At 35.0% G+C, this 13,272-nt stretch overlaps 1 protein-coding gene across 1 annotated transcript in view; it reads right to left on the bottom strand.

Moving 5' to 3' along the window:
• DOCK4 (dedicator of cytokinesis 4) overlaps positions 1 to 13,272 on the bottom strand; it is a 235,756-nt gene that overhangs the window by 21,343 nt on the left and 201,141 nt on the right. The window contains exons 35-41 of the mRNA XM_066183071.1: positions 12,171 to 12,231; positions 10,354 to 10,447; positions 6,497 to 6,645; positions 5,381 to 5,467; positions 3,585 to 3,689; positions 1,642 to 1,783; positions 864 to 1,030 (exon numbers count right to left, since the gene is read on the bottom strand). Of these exons, the coding sequence (XP_066039168.1) occupies positions 864 to 1,030; positions 1,642 to 1,783; positions 3,585 to 3,689; positions 5,381 to 5,467; positions 6,497 to 6,645; positions 10,354 to 10,447; positions 12,171 to 12,231 (805 nt within the window). The remainder of the gene's footprint in view (positions 1 to 863; positions 1,031 to 1,641; positions 1,784 to 3,584; positions 3,690 to 5,380; positions 5,468 to 6,496; positions 6,646 to 10,353; positions 10,448 to 12,170; positions 12,232 to 13,272) is intronic.

The following is a 13,272-nucleotide window of genomic DNA, read 5'->3' as shown; positions in this document are numbered from 1 at the left end:
ATATATTACTGGTAAACACTTTGTACACGAGGTTTATAAAATGGAAAAGCAACACACAGGATTAGTGCTTACACAAAATATATTTATAAACTGTACAGCTAAAACAAAGCCCAAATGTACACTACAAGACAACAGTGACTCAATTTAGCTACTTTATTACCTTTACCGTTCTTTCTTCTAAATTTATAACAAAATTATTATGGGGTGACTCTTCTTGTCTGTCTGAATACCAGAATATGTTCTGCATCAGTATGTGTTCCTAATGGGTCAGAATTAAAATTACACCAAAAGATGATTTTTCACTGTGACATTTTTATTAGGAGGAACAGAAGGTATCTACCTATTAGGGAAGGAACTATTGTTTTTCCCTGAGACAATCTCTAAGTTCAGAGGTAGTTGTTAGTCTTGGTAACACAGGAACAGGTCATTATGCTGCAGTTCAGTCAAAATTGTCTCTCCTTTGCTCTAGAGAGGGATAACTTTAGGCAATCCTATCCATACCCCAGACTACCTCCTTAACAATGTCTTCCCATCTGCCAAAGAAACTTTCCTGGGACCACTCTGCTCTCTCCAGTTCTGCCTTCTATATATCGCAGATACAAAAAAACAAATTATTTTTTTCACTCCTAGTCACATATAGAGCAAGACCTCTGCATCTCCCATATATTTTTGATACTGTTTTATTAAAAATAAGAAGTGAAATAGTCAAACCTGAGATACCATCTCCTGTAGAGAATTTGTAGTACCATACTTAGCTGAATAATGCAAATGCAGATGATGTTTCAATAAGGCAGCTTTTGTTGATGTTATAAACAAATCCATAGGTCCTGTAGATGAGGAAAGGGCATGATACTTTAATTTACCTTGAATTCATTTTCCTTGTCCTTGGTGCCTTTGTGAAATGGTCTGTCATATCGGAATCGCCAGATGTGATTTACTTTGTAAAAGCTCTTGATATTATCAGGAATGCCATCTCTCTGCAAGACTTCCTGGTTTTCTGGAATTGGTGTCACTGCATAAATCTGCAAATCTGTATGTAAAGAGTTAAGGCTATCCCACTTCATTCAAATTAGCAAAGCATATTGACTCCTGAAGCATCATAGAAGAAAAACTCTTTAAAAGCATGCATCATGAAATGTTTTTATACTATGAATGGTTTGGGAAAGGAACCAAAGAGATTTTTTGATTGTTTGAGATTTCTTTGTACTGTTTTGTTGAAAATTTCATCTTTATTTTTGAAATAGAACTACTCACATGGAATAGCATATAAAGGGATTTACTTAAATATATACTTACACAATGTGTCATGCCATGCTAACATAATGTTGTATTGTAAGAAGTTAAATTACTGTACCTTGAACTGCTACACTATTATCACAGTGGTGATAGTTCTATAGGTATTTTTAGCTAAAGAAATAATGTCAATAACATGTCAAGGAATTTTTAAATAGAACCAAAATTACACAAAGAACTTCCAAACATTATAATAGAGTGAACAGGGACAAAATGTGGAGAAATTCTCACCTACCATTTATTTCAGTGGAGGCACCATGTGATTGAAATTGGCTATAGGAGTACCTACATTTTTTAAAAGCATAGAAAATATAAGTGTAAAGTATGGCTTTGTGATTATGTGGATACACTGTGCTTCTGCCTGAAAGATGGTCTCATCTGGCTGATTAGCATGTTGCATAGCAATGGCATGTGGGAACTCATTCAACATTCGCTGCTGGAAGGCCTCCAGCCTTTCATAGTCATGTCCTCGGCAAACAAATTCCTTATTCTGAGTGGAATAAGAAAACAAAAAGAAAGAGCAAGTTGCATGAACATAATTGGGATCCAAACATACACTCTTAAATATAGATTTTCCAGGCAACTTTTGCACCATTTAAAGAAGGGAAAAAATAAGAAACAAAAGGCAAGAATAAAAATAAGGAATACAGAAAGAACAGGTTACTTAGAAGAAGGAAATTTTATCGTATAAGTTATATTTTATTCAAAAGTCTGAAAAAATGTAATAATTACACTTCAAAGTTTAATAAAAACCTAAAGGGAGAAATTATTCTTAGTGGATCAAAGTATGCAATTAAGATGATGTATCAGACTGTATAAAATATGTAAAAGAAATATAACCCAACAAACAGTTAAGACAATGAAATGGGTTTTCGAAGTCAATTCCATGAGGAACTAAGAAACTTTGTTCTGATGTTATACAATTCTGAAGAAAAACATTGCATAAGAAAATTAAAAAGGCATTCAATTTGCCTTACACTGTAAATGTTGATCAATTATCAGCCTGGAAAATGAAAATGATGCAGTTTTTACAACCCAAAGTAAAACAATGCTCCTGGCATTGAATTCTGAGAGCCGAGACTGTCATGGAAATTGCTACAAAAAAACCCTCTGTAACAGTATTATTGTTCAACTACAAATTAAAATGTGAAAGCTTTATTATGAAATTTAATCTTGATTCCTTCTACAACAAACACAGCCAGATTTACTAATTGCTTTGCCATAAAAAATATAAATCAAATGTTTTAAGTCTGTCCTTGTTAGTGCTGCAAGCATAAATCTGTGCTGTGTATGTTTAACTTGAAAAATTCATAAGAAGATGCATAAGCACTGAATGACCTGAGGTTTGTAAGTACTGCAGTGTTGTGCAACTCCTTCCACTACTTTTACCCCATCAGTTAAATTCCAATTAATATTTTTAAATTGGTTTATACAGAAATTATATTCAGATGAATATTTGGTAATATCAAGAACTATCTTCCCATAAGAATCTTTTTGAGCATTGCTTTTAAAGGGGAGAGTTTCACGCTATATTTACCAGTTGGAAATTGTAATTTTCCCCACCACTAAGGCAAAGACAAATCAGCTTTTTAGGCCTCCACCACATAGAGGAGATTCCTTCATCACTTATTTTAATTACCATAGGAAGAGGAGCTTGGATTATGATTACACCTGCTCCATGATTAAGACGGATTCTGTCTTCTTCCCCAGGTGACAGTCAATGCAGCTAAAGTACTGCAGACTGTGGAAGAGGGGAACAGTGTAAACACCGCCAACATTTTCAAGTGCATTTCAGTAACTTCAGAATTCCTGATTAACAATCAAGAGTAATAAGTTTATGATTTTTCAGTTTTAGTACATTAATAATCAATGAAATTCAGCATGTGGAATTTCCAAGTCATTTAAAAAAAAAAAAAAAAAGGAACTTGGGAATGTAATTGCTTAAATGCTAAATTGCTGATTATCCCACCACCAAGGGATACTACTTCTGACAGCCTTCCTCTTACTCATCAGCAGAAACAGAACAGGATAAAGGGAACAAATTACCATTGGTCTGTGGAACAGTGTAGGTGCATGGTTTCCAACATAAACATGAATATTATGTTTCTGTGGGACTCTAGAAGCCTAGCATTTGTCTTTTCATTAGTCAGGACCTCTTCTTAACCATGAAATATGAGGGTAAATAATTTCTCAGGATAAGAATTTGTATATGGTATGAATGAATTTTAACACAGTGAAAGCAATTATGAATGACAGTATTACTCCATTCTGTTTATTTTCATTTCACTTACCCTCAAGAAGAATGGGAACTTTTTCCCATAGAAACCAACTCTGAAAAATTCTGGCTCCAAACGCTGCTGATCCATAATTTTATCATACAGAGATGCTTCCATCATCTGTGTGAGATTGAGAAGAAATGCAATTAGTCTTTTTTGAAAGTGTATTTTTACCATAACCATTTTTATCATAAAAGGGAGCGTCTTTCACTTCTGGGGTACTGGAATTGCAACATATCTCTGAGCAACAACTAGGACATCCAGAAGTTTCTGAATGCATCAGATTAAGTAATTATACCTCATAGGGATCTAAAAGTTTCCAAGGATTAAAAAAAAAATCCTTTAAAATATGAAGCCCCTATATTAAAGGGGCAAAATAGAAAGACAGTTTGAAACATATGACCGAGTAATCTGCTAATCACCCAGACACATGGCAGTAATGCGGTCAGTTAAATCAGGAAAGTCTAATATCCATATTCAAGACAGTTGCGTCCAAATCATACCGGATTCCAATGATGCACGCATCAAATATGAGTTCCTTTAAAATGTCACAATAGCAATTAGCATAATTTCTGATCAATACATCTGATTTTTATTTCACTCATAACACTGACACAAAGGGGTCTTAATACCAAACTTCCCTTATTCTGATTATATTTTTGGCGAAGTTTTTAATACTGGAAAAAGCCAAACACAGTCTTAGCCCTATTTTTGGTAATGCAGACAGCTATTAAGTATGCACATGCTATCAACAGCTGCCTAATTATACTGGTATGAGAAATCCCCACACCTCCGTTTTTGGATTAACATTGGTGGCACAGATACAGTAAAAGAGTATTTCAAACACAAAACACATTCAGTGCAATTAATTAAACATGCATAAACTAATCATTTTATTCACATGATGATAGCCAGTTTGCTTTTGCTTATAGAATTCTGCCACTGACATATCAAAATATATATGGAATAAGCAGATAACAGAGTGTCCAGCCACAAAGCTCTGTGTTGAGAATTTTGCATAATGTTGTTAAGCAGCTCTGGATTAAAGGGACTTCGCTCAGTCCTAGCACCAAGCATCCTACATGTACAGGAAATTTAGAAGGGAAGCTGTAATACAAAATTGAAGCAGGTAAGAAAACTCAATAATCTTTAAAATACACTATCTGAAAGAATGAGAATAAATGCTTAGACTTCTAAAATGAAAGAAACAACAAGAAGACTGTATAAAGAAAGACTCATTCTTACTATGTAATATTAAACAGACCTTATTTTTAAGCTGTTAATTAAAAAAAAAATTGTAAAGGTGTGCATTGCTTGTGGCTTTGATTGCAATTACAGCTGCAAAGACATGCTGCTGCTCCTAGTGAAGGACTGCACAGAGAACATTCCCTGGATAAAATGCAGGAAACTAATGAAAGTGAATTTGTATTATTATTTTTCTGCATAAGCATGCACACAAAAAGGATGCAGTTAAGGTACAAATATTGGAAGAGCATTAATTTCATAATAAAATAAAGCAACATAGTCTAGTGGAAGGTGTCTAGCAGGGGGGCTGGAACTAGATCATCTTAAAAGTTTCCAATGTAAACCATTCTATGAAGACAGGATTTTCTCATTTTTCTTCAATAAGCTCACACTCCTTTTCTATAATCCTTATTGTAGAAAAAAAAACTCTCAGAGTAAAAAATAAGATTTGCAAACCAAACCTAAAGACCATTCTGTGGTAAATTCAATTTTCTAAGTAATATTTTATAACCTAAATTATAAAGCCTTTGGATTCCTGATTGATGAAAAGTATTCAAGTACATTACCCTCATCTTGCTGAGGTTTCTGTAGTCATAGTAGCTCTCATACTGTTCTGCAATTTTCCTGCATAAGATAATGCCATTTTCCCAACACTGCAAGCAAATAAAAGGTGTTCAGTAATTCAAAGCAACTGTCTGACAATTTGTGATTTATTAGTGGTCTGTTCTATCTATACTAAGTCTTGTTGTTACTGAAAATACTTGAACAAACTGTCCACTAAACATGCTGATAGCTTCTGAGTAATACCAATTAATTCTTTGAAGAATTAAAAATACATTTAGAGATTTATTTAATTATTCTTTTTGCACTATGCACAAAATGTAAGCCATTGCAAGAGCGATGGATAACTCTTTTAACACTACCTGAGGTGGATTCGACACAGAATAGTTTTTACATTTTAAAATTGCACTTTTAATATATCTTCCCTAATTTTTTAGGTTGTACAGTACTTCATTGCATCATGTAAGTTCAACTATATAATCTAATTACAGAATTGTTTGAAAAACATGATGATCAACGAATTTTTGATTACATTTTTTAGGCTTACATGGATTTTACACTAGTTGCACAAAATTGTAATGCATTACTTGCTTGTCAGGAAGACGAATCAGAGAACTATGTGTATATAAAATTTTAGACTACGGGATAATTACACTTGCTTAATTCAGAGTAGGCATTTGCAGTAATGACAATGAACTGTCATTACTGAACGCCAAAGAAATTCTTTTTAAGTTTTTAAGAGATACAACATGGTATTGTAAGGTGCAAACATAGCCTTTACAATCCTCACTTAGTCACTAAGTTAATTTCATTAGCTTTATAAGGCTCATTTTCACCACCTTTAAAAGTAGGAAAATTATAACAACTTTTTATAAAGTTCTTTGACAGTTACAAAGACAAACTGCTAAGCGAGTGAAAATTCTTCTCACATGTAAGTTGGGGGTTTCTAGGATACAACCAAAGGATTAGAAGAAACATACTGCATCGCTAAGTAAGTGCTTAATCAAGCAAGGACAAACACTTCTCCTCAATACAAGAATAGAGTGCAACCCTGGAGCTAATATCCTAAAATGAATAAACTACCCTTTCCAGATCCACTCAGTAAAATAGGACTACTGTACCTTTCCCCTATCAAAGTTTTGAATGATGGTCAGATGGAGGCACTCCTTACGCTGCCACTCTGTTTGCATGGGGTAGTTGAGGAATTCCCTGAGCGGCCGATCAGACCACTCCAGCAGCTCATCGTACAGCAGCAGAGTGTAGGCAGCCTCTGCAAGACAAATTACAGCATGGCACTTATCAACACCAAATAAAACAGACAAAGTACACAGCGATGTGAATGCTTTTCTTGAGAGGCACCTTTTTAATGGGTAATTGATTTATTTTATCAGGCAGACGGTAGCAGTGGTTTTGGATAGTTACTATGTACGGCTATAACAAAAATAGCTTAAAATTTTCACACATTGTTTAAAGTGGACTCACTGGGACACTTCTCCTGGAGTCTGAAAATACAAAAAAGACAGAAACTAAGTAACCATTTCCTGCTCTAGCCCCAGTCTTCCCTACTGCTAAGGAGAAACGGTCAATGACTCTCCTGTCTGAACAAAGGACTGGAGGATGAGGAACATTAGTAGTGAAAGAGGAAAGACGCAAGACTCTGGACACAGTCCAAAAGAGATCAGGGCTGGGAGGAAAACAGGGAGGCAGATGTGTGCTTAATAGAATCCACTCCTTCCACAGAGAAAGAAATCCCTGATAGCTGAGCCTTACCAGCTGGCGATAACAAGCAATTTAGAAGTGCAATATTTTTCTTTTTAATTTTTAATATTTTATTTAGCTTTTGGTTTGGCAGGAATCAAACTGATTGTTGGTCTCTAGTCAGAGAGCTGTGTAGTAATCTTTACATTAATCTGTAGAAATTATCTGGGAATATAAAAATTGTTATTATTTTTACTCTGATTTCAGGAATGCCTCAGAAACAGTACACTAAAATAATATTAATCTTATTATTGGAAAGTCAGACTTTGGCAAATTACAAAACACCAGAATTGTTATTGGCTGTGACAATTCAATTTGGCTAACTGAGCATATGCATTATTGATTTCCAAGTTAGTATTCACAGTTTATGTTTCCACTCACAGGACCACTTTGCATGAGTGAGTCAGTAGAAAAATGGGCCATGCTCTGGAGATGTACTGCATTGTAGAAAGAAGTTCCCTACTGGACTTATTTTATTGCAGATTTTATAGGATGCACATAAGGCAAAAAAATAATGACAAAGTACTAAGGTACTTTTGTGCTAAGATAAGTTTGCCCCAGACAACCATATCCAACTTCTGCCTCTGCCATATGAGTTCCTGTAAGGCAGGCGACTTAAGCCAAACTCTACAGTATTTTACAGTAGTGTAAAATACTACTACAGTACAATAGTGTTCCTCTACATGTCCAACTAAAACCTGTGGATGAAAAAACATCACTGCAGCAGACATTTGTGGGAGAGAGTGCCTTGAATCCCACTGTTGTAAAATGCAAAGCATGGTGCAAAGTGATGCTGTGCTGTGATACATCCATGCAAGGAAAACAGCTCAAGTTGCACAGACAACCTTAATTCTGGCATCACTCTCAGGCTGCTTGACTGGTAACCACCTTTGTCATAGTTTCAGGCTACAATTTTTGTACTCAAAACATAAAGCACATCTATACAACAATTTTAAAAATCCATGAAACTGATAATAAATCCTCCAAAATCATAAGGAAGCAAAAGATAGCAGAACATAAGTGGATGTTCTGAATATCTCATCTTGACCTTTCCTTTCTAAACTTGGCATTGAAGTCCTTCACTTTAACAAAATTTTGTCTGCCATAACCATGTAGTTTTCTTAAATTATTATAAATTTATACAGAAGGTTTCTAAAATAAGAATGACCATACTGGATTAAAAGTTTGAAGAGTTCCTTCAAACCCACCATCCTATGTCTGGCAGTGGCCAAGAAACAAATAAAATGCTGGTACCCCAGGGAGAGGTCTGCAACTACTGACTTGCACCAAAGCACTAAGGAGAGATAAATAGGGTTGATTCATGATGTGGAAAATTTAATTTAACAAGAAACATTCAAAACAATACATATTTCTAAGATGGATAGGTAAAAAGACAGTCTCATTACAGTTCTCAGGTGACTGAGGGGACGCAAGGAATCAGTGCATTTATGTAATTCAGACTCAAGAGAGGTATATTTATAGCTCTGAGTGCTGTGTAAAGAAAGATTTGAAGTAATGTTTTGTATAAAAAGGACCTTTCTTTTTTAACAGAACAGTTTTAGAAACAGTCAAGTAAATCATACTATAGAAAGGAGAGAAAAACCATTTCATCCCTAGGATGAAACTATGCAATTAGCAAACTAATGCTGCAACATGTAGGAAGTTGCTGAAGTATCAAACTTATTTTCCTAATCTCAAATTCTGTAGACCAGCTGATTTCCAAAAGTCTGTATTGACTCTGATGAGGCAAGGCAATGGACTACACAAGTCTGTTTTCTAATTATGGGTGTGAGACAAGTCTTATTTAAGGCTCTTAGAGCAAAAAAAAAAAAGTAAAAAATATTTCAAAAACAAAAGAAAGAAGAAAACAAAAGAAAAAAAAAAAAAAAAGGAAGCAGTGAAATCTACCAAAGCAAAGAATGCAAAAATCACACAGATTGATATTAAAAACATAGAAAATGCAACAAAGTCCTGGAAATAAATTTTGAGCAAAGTACTGCTAAAAATCAGACTGGATGGCAAAACAATTCAAAAACTTAGGTTCATATCACAGTTGGAGGCAAAATGGACACATAATAGCACCCAGTGCATAAAGGGAACTCAACACTGCTCAAAGAGAGTTACTAAGATCTGCTATGCAAAATAATAGCCTGATATGAAAGCCAGCTGCGGCAGAGACTTCTTGATAATCAAAATTCTCGTGACTCACTATTGCCAGGTCACATGAGGAAATTAAAATCTCTCCTTAACATAGCCTGCTATCCAGTCAACATTTAACTCCATGAACTGCAAAGGGAGTGGGGAAATTCCAAGTGAACAATCTTCTTTATAGATAGCAGAAAAGCATAAGAAATGTTACTGTGACACCAGGTACCTGTAAGCTGTTTACTAGTGACTCCCAGCCAACTAACCTGCTTTTAAGAAGAAAAAAAATCTAGAAATTTTGAACATATGCAATTGCAAACACTGGGGAAAAGATGGAGGTATTACAAGGTCAGCAAAATATTCTGGCAAAGATAGTGTGATTTAAAAGGATACTGATTTTATCTTCTCTAGCACTTATTGATGGCATGTAGTTCCCCAAATGAAGTACATGTTAAGCTGTATAAACAACAGCCATGCACAATATCTTCTTATTTCTTCGTGTAAAAGATAACAACTAGCCTTGGCACAGAATTAGAGAAATCTTGGACAACAGTACTGCAAATGTGGTATGTGAAGATTTAGAAAGACATCATGAAATTGCAATACTTGTCACAGGTTTTAGGGTCTCTACCTCATCATGAGTAAGTGATATGAGTCTTCCTTTCTTTTATTTCTCTTTTTTAACCCAAAAATGAGGTTCTGAAACACAGCTGTGTGGAAACACTTCACCAAACAGATAGCCAGGAGCATTACAAAAAATGTATAGGCTCAGATACCACTAAATGAACTCATAAAAACTTCCTCCAAACTCTACTCCTTTTGGGTGAAAAATGACCACATCACACCTTTATTGCTAGTGGGTATCAATAGAAGTAATTTACATTCACCATGGTTCAACAAATAATAGTGCCATGTGGCTGAAAAAAGCAGTATTTTGAGACATCAATTAGGCAAGGAAACTCAGCTGTTGCCTGGGTTGGTATGTTCTGCACTCAGGATACAGTTTACAAGGTTGCAAAAGACTGCAAACCACAAACCAGTCCTAAATGTCCTTTCCTAGTTTGTATTCACTCACCTGTGAAGTTTTGTGCTTTCAGATGTAGGTCATACAGCTTATGAATATAGCGAATATACATCTCTTCTTTGTTCAGTTCAGTCTTGTAAAAATTCTGAAATAAAATTGAATTTTATAATAAAATGTAGTAGTTTATAAATTTATGATAATGGCTACAAATAAAATACTTTAAACATAATATGCTAGAAATGCACGTATTTGATTTCTCAACATATAACTGCTATTTGTTGTTACATGGATAAAATATGGACTGCAATATCATAATTCTTAGTACAAGGCATTCTTTATCTATATGCAAGCCCTAAAACAACGTATGAAAAAGTTACAGGAAGAGGAGCACAAACCTATAGCACTGTTCACAAGTAATGCCACATTCACAATGGACATGCTGCTGAAGTCCTCCTGCTAGACATACTCCATGTTCAGGATAGTCTGCTCTGGTTAATAAAAACTTTCAGGCTAGAAGACTCTAAGTACTGGTTCTCATTAACAATTAACAATTTCTATTATTTAAATTGCTATTTTGAACTCTAAGCATTTTTTCTCCTAATGTACTGTATTCATATTCTGTGCCACTGTTTCCTAAATTGAGTTATTATCAAGGAAAAAGGTGGGAGTAACACTATGGAAACATAAAAATAAAAACTTTATAAAGAAAATATTTTTAACTGATTTGAGAAAATTTAGCATTAGTTTTCTTTTTGTTGTGTCAAGAATATTAAAAATTTCTTTGAAAATTTTTAGGATATGAAAACAACCTTAGCCCATATGAATCACTGAAAATCCCATTAAAAAGTAATATGGTATTCTGGGATTTTAAAATATTTTAATTTTCTTTTTGTACAAATCTTGGATGATTTGCTAATAGTAGATTAAAAACTCCTTAGGGATGAAAATAATCCAGGTGCTTTACAGAATTCAGATCAAGCCAGATATTTTGACAGCAAGCCAGCTGCTTTATGGTTTCATAGTAAATATCATCCCTATTTAGAGCACTATTTTCCTACTGAAAAAATCCTTTGTTCTCTTATGTATAACTGCTACTTAGAAGTGATACCAAATTGTTTCACTGACGTCAAAAATGCAGAATTACAAGTCAGCTTGTTTTGGGTTTTTTTCTCCTCTGGCTAAAAATACAGCTTTTCAAAATATTAACCATGAAAATGGAAACTTTCCAAGGTTAGCATAAGTCAACAAACTTGTCAGTGGAAACTGGCCTAGAATCAAAATGCATCTTGTAAACAAAAATGACATCTTTTTCATACTACGGTTTAGCACTGTTGGTTTGTGGTAATGATGATAGCATGACAACAGGAAGTCTTGAGCAGCATTTCTCTCTCTTCTACTGGGGAGAGAATAGTCAGCCTACAATATTCACAAGATATCCCATATTATATGCTATAAGAGCCAACTTGTATCAGTTACTGGGGAAGAAAAAAAAAAAAGAGAAATCATGTAAGTTTTGTTGGGCTTGGGAGAGGAGGAAAGGCATGTTGGTTTCTACAAACTCAGAGACTAATTAAACTTGGAAAGTACTTTGGTGAAGTTTATCCAGCAGGAAAGGACTTAAAACTGAATAAAGCAACCTTGGAGACCTTTCAGAACCAAGCTATGAAATGCCAAGGAAGCCTAACTCCCTACTGTATCGATCTCAGCCTGGAAAAAATAATCAGTAATCACTAGTGTTGCATTACTCTGTCAAATTCCACTCAAATTTCAGCAACAAGAAGTAAAGTATGTTCTATTCTAATGTGTATCTGTATAGTAGAAATTGCTCAACTGAAATCAAAAAGGGAAAGAGAAAGTATTATACAAACCAAAAGGCTAACAGTGCAGCCAATCTTTTTGCCATCCACTTCTCCCATTTTCATGCAGTCCCTAAAAGCAGAAAGTAATGAAAGTCAAAAGGAATGCTGTTTATCCTCTTACAGTGAAGCACACCTCAGAAAACAGACATATTTGACTTGGCAAGCTGACTGAAATGATGGCATTTGGGTGACGAGTTGACCCAAGTAGCTAAGAGATTTCATGCCTCCTTTTGTAGTACACTGAATATCTCGATTGTCAAGAAAGTCAATGTTTTCTTTCTGGCTGTGTCATTACTATGTGACCTTTTTCTTATCACACAGGGAAAAAAAGCAGCCAGTATAACCATGCTGAAATAAAAGAATAACAGGCAGATATCACCACACAGTCACTAAAAGAAATTTAGCATAACATTAAAATGTTCTTGTATATAGGAGCTAAACAATTGCCCCAAACACTCTCATAACTAACAGCACACCACTCTTTTGAAAGATTGGGAGTGCTAGAGGTTGCAATCCAGCTGATCCCTGAAGGGAAATAGCAGTGCCATGCTTCTAGAAGTTAAGAGTTCAGTCTCTTTGTTGATGAAATAGCTTTCCTTTCAAACTATCTGTGATGACAGTGAGTGCAGTACTAGGTCTCACCATGTGTGCCTATGGAATCAGGGAGAAAACCTTACACTTAAGCTCTAGAAAGTGCTACAGTTGGTGGCAATAAGCAGGACTAAGCTGAAATGTGAAGCCTCTACACAAGCTCACAATTGACTGGGAAAATTGCTTTTAGTCTCACGCTCCTGAAAGAGAGTACATGCCTCTTATTTCTCCTTTGATTGCGTGGTACAGTAAGATGTGAGGTGTTCACCCAGAGATCATGTCTTTGTATACATACTTACTGTGCCAGTTGACATTACAACTAAGCATGATTGACATAGTGATAAGAATTTTACATATTTTGTAAAACAACTGTCAGGTGATTAGTACTGAGCTCTGTCTTCAGACAGACTTGAGTCACCAACCTACTGCCAGAAGTTACATTCCCTGACAGGAAACTCAAGCACTCCACTGGATTTTTTTACACCATGGGGAGTCTACTTGTTTGTTTTCATCTTGCCAG

The sequence above is a fragment of the Chamaea fasciata genome, unplaced genomic scaffold, assembly GCF_029207755.1.
Source record: "Chamaea fasciata isolate MVZ Bird 193981 ecotype frontalis unplaced genomic scaffold, bChaFas1.0.hap1 SCAF_5, whole genome shotgun sequence".
Lineage (NCBI taxonomy): Eukaryota > Metazoa > Chordata > Aves > Passeriformes > Sylviidae > Chamaea > Chamaea fasciata.
Note: the sequence above shows the minus strand (reverse complement) of the source record. Positions and strands in the feature narration are given on the sequence as shown.